The sequence below is a fragment of the Tupaia chinensis genome, unplaced genomic scaffold (assembly GCF_000334495.1).
Source record: "Tupaia chinensis unplaced genomic scaffold, TupChi_1.0 Scaffold000001_1, whole genome shotgun sequence".
NCBI lineage: Eukaryota > Metazoa > Chordata > Mammalia > Scandentia > Tupaiidae > Tupaia > Tupaia belangeri.
In genome coordinates, this window is record NW_006159427.1 from 4744987 (window position 1) to 4761931 (window position 16945).

At 40.4% G+C, this 16945-nt stretch overlaps 1 protein-coding gene across 1 annotated transcript in view; it reads right to left on the reverse strand.

Annotated features, from left to right (window-relative positions):
* The window catches only part of LOC102502842 (UPF0061 protein ETA_18310), a gene marked incomplete at its 5' end in the record, with an annotated part of 45759 nt that extends 28814 nt beyond the window's left edge, over positions 1 to 16945 (reverse strand). The window contains 7 exon segments of the mRNA XM_014586285.2: positions 3471 to 3538; positions 3724 to 3822; positions 3913 to 3969; positions 4068 to 4132; positions 9471 to 9599; positions 10571 to 10689; positions 16739 to 16945. Coding sequence (XP_014441771.1) covers positions 3471 to 3538; positions 3724 to 3822; positions 3913 to 3969; positions 4068 to 4132; positions 9471 to 9599; positions 10571 to 10689; positions 16739 to 16945 — 744 coding nt within the window.

The window sequence follows — 16945 nt, forward strand, 5'->3', positions numbered from 1 at the left end:
TCCGCCGCGCCCCGCGGCCTCTTTTGCTTTAATTCTAAGTACTCATGCTTAAAGGAACCGAGAATTATTTCTTTTATTTTTGGAGAGATTTTTTTCGCCATAGAGCACGTGCACTTGCCAGGCAGATGGAGAGAAATTGAGAAATCATCCCCCGGGGGATGGCCATGCCACAATCCCTTCTCTGCCATCCTCCTCTTGGGATTCTGGGCATGCATGTACATGAGCCTAGCCTGAGTTTCAAACCACCGAGTCTAGAATTCAAACCACAGTACACCAGGTGGGAGTCCAATACCTTAACCACCATGTCACATGTGGGCCCTGAGAGTTATTTATCTTTAAAGCATCTCTCCATCCCCTTTACTTTCATCTGGAAAATGACCATGTTGCACACGGACATAACAACTATTTGGGTCTTCTTGTTATGGTTACTGGATATGAGATTCCAACCACAGACTGTTAATATGACTGGTGTAGGAACTAGAAGGTGGTGTAGTCATAAAGGCACTAGACTCTCACAAGGTCCTAGATCTGGCAACTTGAAAATCATGCCAGGTGCATTTGTGTGCATGCCCAAATCCTGGGAGAATGGAGGAGACAGGACTGAAGCATGGTCATCCCCCAGAGGTGATTTTTCACTTTCCCTTTCATTGTCTTTTTCTGTCTCTCTCCGGCAAGTAAACATACACTATGGCAAAAACCTTAAAAAAAGAAATATGACTGGTGTAACAGTACTTATCTTTTTAAAAAAAAAAAAAAGAATTATTTATTTGATTTTATTTATTATTTTTAAATTTTTCTTTTTAAAAAATAACTATTCTATTTAACTTTATTTATTATTATTTCTTCATTTGACCAGAGAGAGACTGAGAGACAAGAAAGGAAAGTGAGAAAGCAAGTCGCCAGGTCCAGGATTTGAACTGCAGTCAGTCATGTTAAGAGTCTGGCACCCTTAGCCACCAAGCCACCTGCTGGCCCCATTTTTTAAAAATCGCCTATGGGACATATGAGCTCACCAGAAAGAGACAGTCAGAGAGAAAGTAAGAAAGCAAGCCGGGTCCAGGACTCAAACCATGGTCGACCAAGTGGGAATACAGTATCTTAACCACCTGGTTAAGTGGTGCTGGCTGCAGTACTTCCCTTTATTGACTGTGATTATGTTATGTTCATCTTTATTCTGAGCTCCAATCTTTTTATTTTTTTTGGAGTTTTTTTGTTTGTTTGTTTGTTTGTTTGTTTTTTTGCTATAGGGTGCGTGAACTCAAAAGAAAGACAGAGATAGAAAGTGAGAAATCACCCCCTGGGGACGATAGACATGCCGCAATCCCTTCTCCTCCATTCTCCTCTTGGGATCTTGGGCGCACATGCGCCCGGCGTGATTTTTAAGCTACCAGGTCCGGGATTCGAACTACAGTCGCCTACATGAGAGTCCAGCGACATAGCCATTATGCTAACTGCTGGTCCCATAAGCTCCAATCTTAATGGTTGCAAATGGTCTCAAGGATTTCTCCATAAGATCACTCACAGAATTTCCATATCTAAGTCCTCTCTTATATACAGATGCTCCCATTGTGCCTTTACCCTAATATTTGCCCAGGAGCCACCATGGTGCAATCACATTAATGATGGACAGGAAAAAGGAATATGTTTCTAAACGTACATGGTTCTAAACACTCTGACTCCAATTCCAGAACTGTGAGCAACAAACTTCTGTTGTTTATAAATGACCCAGTCTAAGGTATTTTGTTACGGCAGTCCCAACAGACTAAAGCATGTATCATACACTAAATATAAAGACATCAAATGTATTCTAAGTGACCCACTGTGAAAAGAACTGAGAATGCTGTCCCACATAGGACTGTCAATGGTTCTCATAAGCTCCACTTTTTTTTTTTTTTTTAAGAATTATTATCGGGACCAGCAGTTAGCGTAATGGCTATGTCGCTGGACTCCCACGTAGTTGACTGCGGTTCGAGTCCCGGACCCAGTGGCTTAAACTCACACCGGGTGCGTGTGCGTACGTGCCCAAGATCCCAAGAGGAGAATGGAGGAGAAGGGATTGCGGCATGGCCATCCCCTCTGGGGGGTGATTTCTCGCTTTCTATCTCTCTGTCTGTCTGTCGGGCGAGCGCACGTGCCCTATAGCAAAAACCTCTCCAAAAAAAAAAAAAAAGAATTATTATCTATTTATTTTAAATTTGACCAGAGAGGGACAGACAGACAGAGAGAAAGTGAGAAAGCAAGCCACCAGGTCCAGGACTTGAACTGCAGTCAGTCTTATGGGAGTCCATCACCCTTAACCACCAATCCACCTGCTGGCCCCTCACTAGCTCCACTTTTTAAGCTGTTAAAATATATTTACTGTTGATGTTCAGGTCTCCTTCCCTCCCCCAAAATTCAGAGTGAAGTCTCCCTCTCTTTTTGCCACCCTAAGAGTGCCTCTACAGCACACTTTTTAATTTTTTCCCCTTCCTAATTTTTTATTTCTAAACAACTAGGAACTAAGGAAAAGCTAACACAGTTCATTAGAAGTAAACCTAATAGTAATAGCATTTGGGCTCTGAGGAGCAGTCTGAGGGCTCTCCTGGGGGGAAGAATGGACTTCCTAGCACCTGCTTTGTAACATTTTGCCAGCTGTTCGTAACACTTTCAGTTCACTCCCATAATCCTGGCATAGTTTGGTACATTTTTGGTCATGTAAATAAAAATCAGATGTGTGCTGTTTGAAATGGATAGATTGGTGATGTAAGGATATTATAATATAGTTCTGGGTTGTTGTTTTGTTGTTGTTATTTTTTTTACTTATTTATTTTGCCACAGGATGTTTGCATTGAGATGGGGAGCGGGGGAAAGCACTTCCCAATGGGGGCACAGTATACTGCAATCCCTTCTCCTCCATCCCTGCATACTGTCAGGATTTGGGGCATGGATACACACAAGCACAGGGTACTTTATCAAGCTGCCAGGGCAGTGATTAGAACCATAGTCAGCCATGTGAGATCTGGCTCCCTTAACCACTAGGCTATGGGACCAGCCCCCCCTAACCGGTGTGTGTGTGTGTGTGTGTGTGTGTGTGTGTGTTTGTTGTTGTTGTTTTGTTTTGTTTTGGTTGGTTTTGGTTTGGTTTTTTTGGAGAGGTTTTTGCTACAGGGCGCGTGCGCTCGCCAGACAGACAGAGACATAGAGACAGAAAGCGAGAAATCACCCCCCAGGGGGGATGGTCACGCCACAATCCCTTCTCCTCCATTCTCCTCTAAGGGATCTTGGGCACGCACGCACACGCGCCCGGCATGAGTTTTAAGTCACCGGGTCCGGGACGCGAACCGCGGTTGACTATGTGAGAGTCCAGCGACATAACCATTACGCTAACTGCTGGTTCCCTGTGTGTGTGTTTTTAAGATGACTGAAAAGATGTCCAATATCTTTAAAAACTTGGTCTAACTATATGTAAGTATTCTAAAATCTGTCATTACCTCGTTCTTTTGCAACATTTCCATTGTAGAACTGATCTCGCCATACTTCATCATCACTTACGACCAGACTGAAACAAGAGAATCCAATAATTAAAGTTACATTTTAACTGCATCAGACTATCTATAAATACTTGAAACAGTAAGCAACTACAAGAAATCATGTTATTAGAACGTATCTGCTCAGATTACCGACACATTTCCGGAGATACCATGTCGTAGTCCTGGGAGTTAGCTTCAAGGAAGGAGCTATTACCTCGCAGCCCTGCTGGTTGGAATCCCAAGGTAGTGCATGGCTTCACTGCACAAAAATTCTCTCACTGAGGATCGAAGTACAGCTCTACCATCACCATTTCTACAGGAAATAAAGTGTAACATTTTTTCATTTGCCATTAAGACCCCATCGATTTTTATTTACATGACCAAAATAAGTACCAAACTATACCGGGAGTATGGGGTCTTTCCTGAGCCTTTTAACTGGAGTTCCCACTTTTCACCTTTCCTAAAAAAGACAAACACATGCGCACACACATTATCAGAAAATCCATGTGTATGTTACTATTTAGCAGAATAGCTATCATATGAGAAAATATGTGGTACCTATTCACATGAATTCCAATAAGGTGGGCTCTTCCATCCCCCAACTGATCTGCCCATATCCCAAACTAAAGGAAAAAAAGGACAATGATTAATGTTTCTTAGTCCTTATGGCTGTTAACAATAATTTTTATAGCCAAGGTCATCTTGTTAAAATCGAGAATGAGGTATTGCATGTTCAGGATAATTACTATCAACCACTGGAATGTACGGGAAAATAAAATTCAGTCTATAAAACATAAATTTACTTAATAAAATGTGATTTTAGAACATTCATTTTTTTCACCACTTTACACTTAAATTCATTAGGTGTACAATACCTCAAACTGATCTATGGAATTAAAGAATATTGCAGGGGTGTCCCATAGTGCAGGGGTGAAGCTCTGTGCATTGCAAGCCAGATCTCACATGGCCAGCTGTGGTACGAATATCTGCCCAGTGACTTAAGAAACATGCTGAGGATGTGTGCAGGCATGCCACAGACACTTTTCTTTCTGTTTTTTTTAAGAGAGATTTTTGCTATAGGGCACATGTGCTCACCAGAAAGAGAGACAGAGAGACAGAAAACGAGAAATTGCCCTGCAAGGGGATGGCCATCCACAATCCATTCTTCTCTCAGGATCTTGGACACACACGCGCAAGCGCCTGGCGTAAGTTTTAAGTCACTGGATCTGGGACTCAAACCATGGTCAACTACTTGGGAGCCTAGCAATGTAACCATTACGTCATCTTCTGGTTCCAGCATGCCCCAAATCTTGATGGGATAAAGAAATGGAGGAGAAACGATTGTGGTGTGACCGTATTCTGTAGGGGGATGCTTTCTGTCTGTCTCTCTGGGAAGTGCGTGCAACTCTTGACAATTAAAAATATATATACTGCTATGGTTTGAATGTCCCCTCCAAAATTCATGCTGAACTCTAATTGCCAATGTAATAATATTGGGAGATAGAGATTTTAAGAAGCCATTAGATCATGAGGGCCCCAGGCAGTATGAGAAGTCCAGCCACCACTCCTACTCTGTCTCCAAAACTGTAATCAGGTGAAGTCCTACTGTTTAAAAATCACTTACTCTCAGGTAAGTTGTTATAACACGTTGAACTAAACTAAGACAAATACTAACTAGGAATAATTTGTTAATATCTAATAATAGAAAATTGGCCTATATTGTATGTAAGCAATATGAGCATACTTGTATCTAAAAAACTTTAGAACCTGTATAATTGTTTCCAAACCTTTATGTTGAAATTTATTTGCAGTGCCAGTAGGTGGCGTGGTGGTTAAGGCACTGGATTCCCACATGGCCGAGTTCTGGACCCTGTGACTTGAAAATCACAACAAGTAAAAAGATAAATAAGTACATTTTTTAAAAAATAATTGGCAGTTGCTCAGTTCCCTGGTATGTCACTGACCAATGGTGGAAATGTGTTTCAGTTAATCTCCTCAGACTGACTTTCCTTCCTGTGAAATGGGATAATGTTTGCCAGGTGGCTATGAATGAACACTAATGTATGCTAAGCGACTTGTACTGTGTCTGACATTCACGAGCACCCCGAAGGTGGTCATTATTATTATTACTGCTATTGCCAACAATCATTTGCTAACTTAGACATTGCTACATTCTCAACATAGATGTCACTCCAGCAGAAAGTCATCTCTGATGTTCCAGGACTAGAAGGGTGGTCCTGTGAGTTCCCATAATGCCCACACTTCTATCTCAACTTTAGTGTGACTGGGATTTGTGTATTCACCTAGCACCTCCCTTACAACACAGGCAATTTAAGGAAAGGGACAGGTCATTATCATTGTACTCCTGGCATATAAAAGGAGTTCTATAAACAGTTGTTGAATGCTTCAATGATGCTGAAAGTTAGGGAAGAAAAACAAGAAATTGAGAAAAATCTATCTGGTATTTTTCATTTTGTATCTTAACTACTGCCTTAGTCTGTTTTCTGTTGGTATAGCAGAATACCCCAGACCCTAGTGCTTTATAAAGAAAAGAGAGTGATTTATCTCAAGGTTCTGGAGGCTGGGAATTCCAAGATGGAGGGACTGCATCCAGTGAGGGCCTTGGTGCTGTTCTGTAACACAGCAGAGGGTGTCACAATGGAAGGGGAGCCAGTGCAGGTCCGCTCAGGTCTCCCCTCCTCTAAACCCGCTAGTCCCATCAGGAGAGCCTCACCCTGATGAGTTTATCTAATCCAAATTATCTCCCAGAAGCCCCACCTGCAAATTCCATCAACATATGAATTTGGGGGTTATGTTTCCAGCACATGAACTTTGGGGGGGGAGCATTTCAAACCATAATAACCAGGAACAAACCACCACAAATTACTTTTAGCAACAGAACATCTGTAAGAGCATGATTCTGGGAGGTGCTCTCAGCATTCTCTAGACAGGTCTAAAGGTGTGCTAAATATTGAAAAAGCCTCCATACTCTTGCTTGGTTTCTGTAAACAAATTGCAACCTCATTTAGATAAGGCTGCTTTTTGGTTGGTTGCTGGGTTACAGACAACCACAGTAGTGAGGCTTCAGTCAATCACAGGCATCCCGCTATTTAAGCTGTGTTAATACAAACTTCAAAATGTAACCAATGCAAATTGCTTTTCTAGCTTATTCCTTTACTCTAGCTTTTGTACATCACTTTCCCCTTCTGGAATTTAAAATACCGAGCTAACCATGAGACTACCCAGAGTTGCTTGGAAGTTGGTCCAGGAAACTCTGTCTCAAATCATGTTTAGATTTGCTCAATTCAACTCCACTAAATTAAATAGTCTTTTTTTATTTTAATAAGTTAAAGTACACTAAGTATGTCCCATACTATGAGAGGGAAGTAGAAAGGGGACAATCCAAAGCCGAAAGTAAAATCAGGGAAATTGGGAAGCTAATTCTCCATCTTTACAAGCGACATCATTTATTGCGCTGTAAGTTCAGAACAGCAAAGCCATCCTTATAAATAAATATGTATAGCATAACTTAGATCAGGGAGAAGCAAAAGATGAATGTGAAAAAAACTTTAATCTAAGTTGCTATACTAACCAAAAAAAAAAAAAAAAAAGAATGACTCAATGAGACTCCTCAGAGCTTAAGGTTTGTTTTTAAACTTTAACACTACATTTGCGTACTGGCAATAAAATACTTTCAAATAAATTTAACCCACATGGGAGTTGGAGTTTTAAACCATGGAATCCCTGCATTTGGGTACTAGAAAAGACCATAAGGATCCAAAGTTTCTAAACTAACAAATATGGTTCAGAGCCAGCCTAGTAGCTCAGTAGTTAAGGAAGCCAGATCCCACTTGGCTGACCAAGGTTCACTCCAAATCAAGAGGCTTAGAAAACAAGCAGGTGTGTGTGTGTGCATGCGCGCGTGCACACGTGCACAAAAAAAGGGGAAGAACAAATGGATGAAAAAGATTGTGTTATAACCACACCTCATTGGGAGGATGCTTTCTCTCTGTCTTGTCTCTTTCTCTCTCTCTCTCTCTCTCTCTTTCTCTCTAGTGAGCGCATAAGTCTTCTGGCAATAAAAAAAAATGTGGAAAAAGAAAAGAAACATGATTTAGTAGGAGATTCATGGTTATTCCTTAAAGACGAAATAACAATAAAACTATGAAGTCAAATATGTTGTAAAATCACGTGTTAAATGCAACTAAGCAGATTTCTTTCTTAAGGCTCCTGGACTGATCTTGGCCAACTCTTTCACATTACAGATCAAGAAACTGAGCTTCGAGCTGGTCATGGATGATCCTTCAAGTCCTTTTCATTTATTTTATATTTTTAAGGTTTTTGCCATATGGAATGCACTCAGAGAGAGAGACAGAAACAGTGAGAGGAAAAGTGAGAAATCATCCCCAAGGGGGGATGGTCATGCCACAGTCCTTTCTCCTCCATTCTGCTCCTGGGATTTTGGGCACGCACGTACATGCGCCCGGGGTGGTTTTCAAGCTGTCAGGTCCAGGACTCGAATTGCAGTTGGCCATGTGAGAGTCCAGCACCTAAACCACCACACCACCTGAAGGCCCCCACCTTTTCATTGCTAATGGTGTTTATTACTTTGCTTCTTAGCCTATAGGACTTCGAAGAAAGGAATTAACTGATCCAACAAACCAGAACTTGATGTTATAATATTACAATAGCTAACATAAAAGCACTTTTCACAATTTCCTAATTTAATCCTCATACCAAATCAAATCTAATTTAATTATGACTATATATTTAAATATTACTACTTGTCCTAAAAATTATTCCTAGGAAACAAACATTGCTGAAAACAGCTCCAAAACAATCACAGTATTAAATTAACTTTATGTGCAACCAGCAGGTAGCATAATGATTATGTTACTGGACTCTCACATAGTCAACTGAGGTTCAAGTCTCAGACCTGGCAGCTTAAACTTCATGCCAGGCACGTGTACATGCATGCCCAAGACCCTGAGAGAAGAAAGGAAGAGAAGGGATTGTGGTGTGGCCATCCCCCTGGGGGATGCTTAATCACTTTCTGTCTGTGTCTCCAGCAAGCTTGCGCACTCTATAGCAAAAATCTCTTTAAAAAATAAAAAAAAAAAAATTTAACTTTATGCAGCTTACAGAAAAAGTTCACAAATTCCAAGAATTGGTTCTATGTGTCCATTTCTTTTCTTCCTTTTTTAATGAGTCAGATACTATACCCTGAATTTGTTTCAACGTCTCGCTCTATTTCTAGAATGTCTTCATTGCTTCGTGATCCCTATGGCATTATATGCTCCCTCTCCCCTCCATAAATCTTGATTTACTGCCTCTCTAGCAGTTCCACAACAGTTATCCTGACAAAATTATAATCTTTTGACCTTCTAGGGCTTCTATATAGACACATTGTGATATTTAATTTTACCTAATCTCTTGTCAAAACTGTGAGTTCTCTACTAATAATTCACAAAAATTTTCTATTTGTGCTGTTCTAGTTTTCTCCCTTCTCTTCCCCCACCCAATTGCCAGAGGATGTATGCACTTGCCAGACAGAGACAGAGACAGAGAGTAAGTACCCTCCAATGGGGTTTGGTAATGCCATAATGCCTTCTCATCCATCCTCCATCCTGTCAGGACCTTGAGGAGCACATGCAAGTTCTCCATGTGTTTTTCAAGCTGCCAGGGCCAGGATTCGAACCATGGGTGGCCATGTGGCCAGCTCCCCCAGCCACCAGACTATGGGTCTGGCCCTTTCAATTTCACTTTTAAAATTTAGGCTCTAGCAAGAAATCATGTCAGTTCATCTATAAGTATCTTAACATGACACGTTCTTCCAGAAACATCTCATTGATGTCTCCATTAACTAATGTTAGAGAAATTAATGCGAAATCATTTAAATAGGACAGCATTTCCACCGAATGTTTATATTTGCATAAAAGAACTGCTGCTGTCTCTACTCACCTGGTGGCCCCCGTATCGGTGAGTCAACGGAACAGATCCAGACACTATCTTTTCGCCACTTACAAGCTGGATAAAACCATCTGTTTCCGACACAGTTAAGTCAAGATCCAAAATATCTTCTAGAACTTCCTGAGAAAGGAAAAAGAAATCTTACAAATTTAAGTGATTTTTAAATAATTTTTGAGGAAAAAAAAAAAACACATAGAAAAAATTAAAATAAACCTCTTATTAACAGCTTTTCATTAGAAGCAGATCATACTTTTTATGATTATTTATGCTATTTGAGAAAAATTAGCTCTATTAGATAGTCCTAAAGTTTTCATGGATTTCCTTGACCGTACAGGGGTTATTAGAAACTGCATGAAAAATGTGTATTACGGGAAAAAAACTAAGCTAATGTTTTTGTACAAAAATACACTCATACTTTAATTCCATTTTCCACAAACTTTTTAAAGTCCCCTTGTATTCTTTTAAGGAATTAGAAAATTAGAAAACTCTAAATGTCCTAGTTTTATCTGGAATTCATTTATATCACAACAGACCACTTCTAAAAGTTAACTAAGATGGGAACGAGCAGTTAGCATAATGGCTATGTTGCTGGACTCCCACATGGGCAAGTGCGGTTCAAGTCCCAGACCCGGTGGCTTAAAACTCACGCCGGGCACGTGTGCATGCGTGCCCAAGATCATGAGAGGAGAATGGAGAAGGGATTGCGGTGTGACTATCCCCCCTGGGGGGTGATTTCTCACTTTCTGTCTCTATGTCTCTCTCTGTCTGTCTGGCGAGCGTACACGCCCTATAGCGAAAAAACCTCTCCAAAAAGAAAAAAAAAAGTTAACTAACATAAGAATTTAACTCATTTTCCCCTTTATTCACAAAAGTGTATTTTCCTTATATCTTTAAAATGAAACTGAGTACTATGCTTCAGGAATAAATACAAAAAAGTCATTTCAAAGGATAACAGTCTCCATCTTATTTTGAAACACAAAGATAGTCATTTATTAATAAGACTAACAATATTAACTCCCCCAAAATTACATCTTTTTAGACAAATGTTTTATTGACTTAAATATTTGTGGTATAAAGAAATAAAGCCTAACCTTTGAAACTGCTACAAGACGTACTCTTGATTTGAAAGGAGTAGGGAAGGCAATTGAAAAAATACAGTTTTTCACTTTACGAACATAATTTTCTTTAACAGGATCAACTGGCAGCACAGCTAATAATAAAAAAAAATCCATCTTAATGTTGCATATATAGCAATAACATTCTTTAGAAAGACTCTGATTCTTCAGGAAAACCAATTTAAACCACTATGTTCTTTACATTTTGCTACTCAAAGGCAACTGTATCATTTTCAACACTACCCAATATTTATCCAGTATAGTATATAAAACTGTTTAAGAGGATGAGAAAAGTTAAAAATAACAATATACATATCCTTTCTACAAAGATTTTCATTTGTGGCAGACAAACATGATGTGCAATACTTATAAATAATATTAATGAATAAAATAGAGGTGGGCTGCATTACAGTATTAAAATTATAGTCCTAGGACCAGCAGTGGCATGGTGGTTAAAGGTACTGGATTCCCTCATGGCACACCGAGATTCAAGTTCCAGACCAGGCAGCTTGCTTTCTTATTTTCCCTTTCTCTTTCTGTCTCTCCCAAATTAAAAAATAAGGGACCAGCAGTTGGTGTAATGGCTATGTTGCTGGACTCCCATGTAGTCAACTGCAGTTCAAGTCCCGGACCCAGTGGCTTAAACTCATGCCATGCATGTGTACGTGCATGCTCAAGATCCCTAAAGGAGAATGGAGGAGAAGGGATTGCAGTGTGGCCATCCCCCCTGGGGGGTGATTTCTCACTTTCTGTCTCTCTGTCTCTCTCTGTCTTTCTGGCAAGTGCACACGCCCTACAGCAAAAAACTCTTTAAAATTTTTTTTTTTTATAATAAGAAATGGAATTAAATAAATAAATCTTTTTTAAAACTAATAATTATAGTCCTAGTCAAAATAGATTGAACTCTTGGGACCAGCTGTTAGCGTATTGGCTATGTTGCTGAACTCCCATGTAGTCGACTGTGGTTCAAGTCCCAGTCCTGGAGGCTTAAACTCACGCCGGGCGCGTGTGCATGCGTGCCCAAGATCTCGAGAGGAGAATGGAGGAGAAGGGATTGCAGCATGGCCATCCCCCCTGGGGGGTGATTTCTCGCTCTCTGTCTCTCTGGCAAGTGCATGCGCCCTGTAGCAAAAACCTCTAAAATTTTTTTTGAAATATATATATAGATATATGGCTCTTAATCACGTCTTCTACCCTGACAATTAACTGAAGAAAACAGAACACTGACACTCACAATTAACTGAAGAAAACAGACACATACGAAAGTAACTCAAAGACCTCGCAACCCATGGTTTACTAAATGTACAATACTGCTCTGGGTTTTAGAAGAAACTTCAAAACTTGGATACATGCCTGCTTACAAGGATAGAAACTTAAAAGTTGTCTCTACAGGGACAAACTAAGCTTCATAAATTCATTTACTAAACCACATGTACTGAATTTTAAAAGTCAGAGGAAAAGAGTGCTTCCAACATTATTAGGTACTCAAAATATATTTACTGTAATTTTACACACAATTCTAAAACTCATTAATCTGTTTTCCTCATCAAAAACATTAAAACACACACACAGAGAAGAGTGTAGGTGTATTTTAAAAACACAAAACAAACAAAAAACTTCAAGACTAAAAGACACAAAAACCTATCGTAGGGTAGAGATTATAACTGGCCAGAACTAGCTTGGATGGGAGAGATCTGGTGTGGACAGCTGTTGTGTGGGTTTGCTTGGAGGGGGCCTGTGCTGGAAAGGCCATGGGACCTAAAGCTGACCAGCAAGGCAAGGAGTGTGGCTGGCTGCCACACAGTGACCAATCAGGACATACCAGTTTCAATAATGGACCAATGGGAATACTGCTCAAATTCACCAATCAGGACAGCATAAGTTCAAAGCTTCATTTGTATACACAGACTTGGCTGAAAATTTGAGCAGGAATTATTCCTCTATAAAAGGCCATCTCCTAAATACACTTGAGGAGACAGTCCTTTGAGTGAGTCAGCTCCTTGCTGGGTGGATGACATCTCCTAAAATAAAGCCTTTGTAAAGTCTTTCTCCTAGATAAATAGCATGGGTCAGACTGCAAGTGACTGATTCCCACCCACATGGTTTGGTTAGTTAATAAGATTATACTGTCAAAATTTGTTACCAAGTAATTTAATAAAACATAACGAAAATCGGGAACCAGCAGTTAGCGTAATGGCTATGTCGCTGGACTCCCACGTAGTCGACCGCAGTTCGTGTCCCGGACCCAGTGGCTTAAAACTCACGCCGGGCACGTGTGCGTGCGTGCCCAAGATCCCAAGAGGAGAATGGAGGAGAAGGGATTGCGGCGTGACCATCCCCCCTGGGGGGTGATTTCTCGCTTTCTGTCTCTATGTCTCTCTCTGTCTGTCTGGCGAGCGCACGCACCCTACAGTGAAAATCTCTCCAAAAAAAAAAAAAAAACATAACAAAAATCCATTTAAATCCTAGTAGGATTTTTTTTTTAAAGAAACAGACAATTTTAAAGAACAAATCTGGAAAAACAGATTAAGTTTTTAAAATAAGACAAATGAGAAGATTGTTTATCCTATTAAAAATTACAACCATATAATAATTAAAAATAATGTTATACCAAAAATTGGTGCAAAGATAAATGGAACTCAATAAAAAGCAAAGAGGCCATTCAAAGTCATAAGTCATAGAAGAATGTCCTATATAATGATAATGATATTTTAAACCATTAGAAAAAGGTGGCATTAAAAACAATTTGCTCAATGGTTTAGAGTAACTCCAATTTAATCCATCCAAGCGTAGGTGGACTAAATGTTGGTTATAACAAAACTAATCTCCTGTCTTCCTCAAATGAGTAACAGAAATCGGTCAGTGCATATCAGATTTAGACCTTTATGTTTTCCCTAAGTGCATGCTGAATAAGGTACCATCGTGGGAGAACAAAACAGCAGCCAATATAAAACAAAAAAAAGGATGCTTTTAGCACCTATCATATTGTTAGAAAACCTAACAATCTGAATAAAAGACTAATGGTTAATTTCCTTCTCTCCTAGGAGAATTTCTGTGTAGAAATAGACTAAATTATATAATTGATGTTCTCTCCATAATTAGTAGGGTGGACAATATATTATTGTTCCATTAGAAGTTAGATTTTATATTAATTGACATACGTTTTGTCAATCTAACTGACCAGTCAGTACAAGTGATCACTTGACTAAGAGGAACTGCTTCAGGGATTAGCACTTCACTCCTGTGAAACTTTTTTTTTTTTTTTCAGACTTTTGCTCATAGGGTGTGTGTGCTCACTGGACAGAAAGACAAAAAGCGAGAAATTAATCCCCAGGACAGATGGCCATATCCCCCAATCCTTTCGCCTCCACTCTCCTCTCTGGATTTTGAGCATGCCCAGTGTGAGTTTCAAGCTGCCGGTCTGGGACTCGAACCATGGCTGGACATGTGGGAGTCCAGCACCCCAACAACTGTACCACATGCTGGCCCATCTCCTGTGATACTTTAACCAACAAGTCAGTCACAGACTAAAAACCCCTGAGATAGTTCCAAAGCATTTTAACCCTTTATCTTAACACCAAGGGGAAATCAGTAATTGCAAAATTAAATGCTGTAGAATTCAGTTTTGTAGAAGAATGTGGAATCCAAAAAGCTTGTTAAACCTTCAGTGCAACTGTTTGAAACCTTTCTCTCAATATTTTTACCCAAGTTACCTTAATGCATTGATCATTTAATAACATCTGAATGTTTCATACAATACTGTGAACCAAGACATGGTAATATATGCATACTATTTTATTTGCAACCTCTCCTTGGCTGTAAAAACCTGCTTCTAGGTAGGTAATGTTTTGAAAAGTACGATCGATGTGGCAATAAAATGTCCTAAAGTGTAGCCAATAATCCAGCATTAATATGATAATTCTGATGGAACCAACAAATGATGTAATGGTTACATTGTTAGACTACCACATCATCGACCTGGTTCGAGTCCTGGACCCACTGGCTTAAAATTCACAACGGGCATGTATGCATTCATGCCCAAAATCCTGAGGGGAGAATGGAGAAGGGATTGTGGCATGGCCATCCTCCTTGGGGGATGATTCCTCACTTTCTGTCTTTGTCTCTGTCTCTCAGACGAGCACACATTCCCTATAGCAAAAATCTCTGAAAAAATGACAACTTCAAAAATGCTTTCTAGGGCAGCCCTTTAGCACAGCGGTTAAGGGATGATGGAGGTCGGAATCCCAGCCTGGTAGGTTAAAAAATTTACTGGGTACATATGTATGGGTGCCCCAAATCCTGACAGGATAGAGATGGAAGAAAAAGGATTGTGGTATGACCATGCCCAGATGGGGTATTCTCTCTTTCTCTCTGTCTCTCTCTCTCATGTAGTCACACCCTCCAGTATTTAAAAAAAAAAAAAAGACATGCTTGGTCCATGTGAACCCATCAGTACTGGTTGTCTCATCTGTATAAGTGCAGTTAAAAAAAAAAAAAAAAGTCCATAGTTGTTTTTAGACTTATGCACAGAATTGTGTGCTTTACCAGGTACCTGAACAGCTCAGGTGACACATTTAACTTCCTAGCCTCATGCTTGGCCTAGCTGGGTAAAAGGAACTACTGAATTCCACGTAGCCTATATATAGATTGCTGTTTTCAAGAATTTAGCTATTCAAGAGTACTGGTATCCTGGGAACCAGCAGTTGGTGTAATGGCTATGTCGCTGGACTCTCACGTAGTTGACCACAGTTTGCGTCCCGGACCCGGTGGCTTAGAACTCACGCCGGGAGCGTGTGCGTACGTGCCCAAGATCCCGAGAGGAGAATGAAGGAGAAGGGATTGCAGCGTGACCATCTCCCCCGGAGGGGGATTTCTTGCTTTCTGTCTCTGTCTGTCTGGCAAGCACACGCACCCTATAGCAAAAACCTCTCCAAAAAAAAAAAGAGTACTGGTATCCTTGATGAACTTCATTTGCTTCCCTGATTTAGACTTACCATACTACTGCATGTTTGTTTTAATTTGGTCAGGCGATCTCTAAATGAAATGGCCTGACAGAATTGCATGGTGGTATACCTGCCAACTGTGTGGGCATGAGAAAGATAGTTATCCTCTCTATCTCTGCTTCCCTATCTGCAAAAACGGTGAACAATAATGCCTGTTTCATAGGACTGGCACAGTTTCTGTTCTTGCTGTATTCTACTTTCGCAAATTCCATGCTTTGGGTATTTCTTAACATGCAGACCTAACCTGTATCTCGGTAAGTCCCAGGTGCACCTTAACAACCTTTATTTGTAAAGCACTTTATGGGTCTTTACGTACTGCCCAAGACTAAAAAAAAAAAAAAAAGGCCATAAAATCATCTTCCTTTTTCATATATCCTATTATGCTTTTATTCGATAAAACACCATCTTTTAAAAATAAATTATGTAAGGCCAGCAGGTGGCATGGTGGTTAAGGCACTGGATTCCCACATGGTCGAGCACAGTTCAAGTGCCAGAACCAGCAGCTTGAAAAATCACACAGGGGTGTGTGTGCGTGTGCGCTCAAAATACGGAGAATACAGAAGGGACTGCAGTGTGGTCATCGTCCCCGGAGGGTGATTTCTCACTTTCCCTCTCTCTTTCTCTGGTGAATTCACATGCCTTGTGGCAAAAAACTAAAAACTAAATAAATAACAAAGTGCTTGACTCTAGAGCCATTTGCACTCTTGAACACAAGAAGCATGGTTCAGGAAAACAATCAGAACCGTGTATCAGAAAATTGCATTTACCCATTTGTTGGTTTATTTCCACATAAGAGTGAATTTTTTGAGCACAGGGAGTTTCTTTTATGTCTCTATGCCTACTGCTTACACACTCTCATTAGCTGTGTGTGCATCTGTCGAATGCTTAAGTACACCACGGATTTCCGTTATCAAAATTTGTTGTCTCAGCAGGAGAGAAAAGGAGATCTGGCTATGCAGCCAAAGAAGGTCTTTCTAACCAACCCATATGGGGTACTGATCCATGCATCCTCCAGTATCTCTTAGGGCTGGGTACAAGTAGGTTCAACATGACCAAATACCAAATAACTTCCCGCTGCTCACTCAATACACCCACGTCCCAAGCGGGGGACTCACATATCCAGACCTGAGCGAGAGTATACCTATAAGGTTTTCAGAGGAGAGAGTCCAAAAGTCCAGCGATCGGGCTACTTTAGCTTCGATTTCACAATAGCCCCGATCACTGTTTGAGCTGTTACTGGAAAGATGCAGAAGGCTGGCACTTCCTTCAAGGACAGATTGCAAAAGGCAGGAGGCCAGGGAGTGGCAGGTCACACTTGCCAAAAGCAGCAGCCGCGGGAACTGTAGCC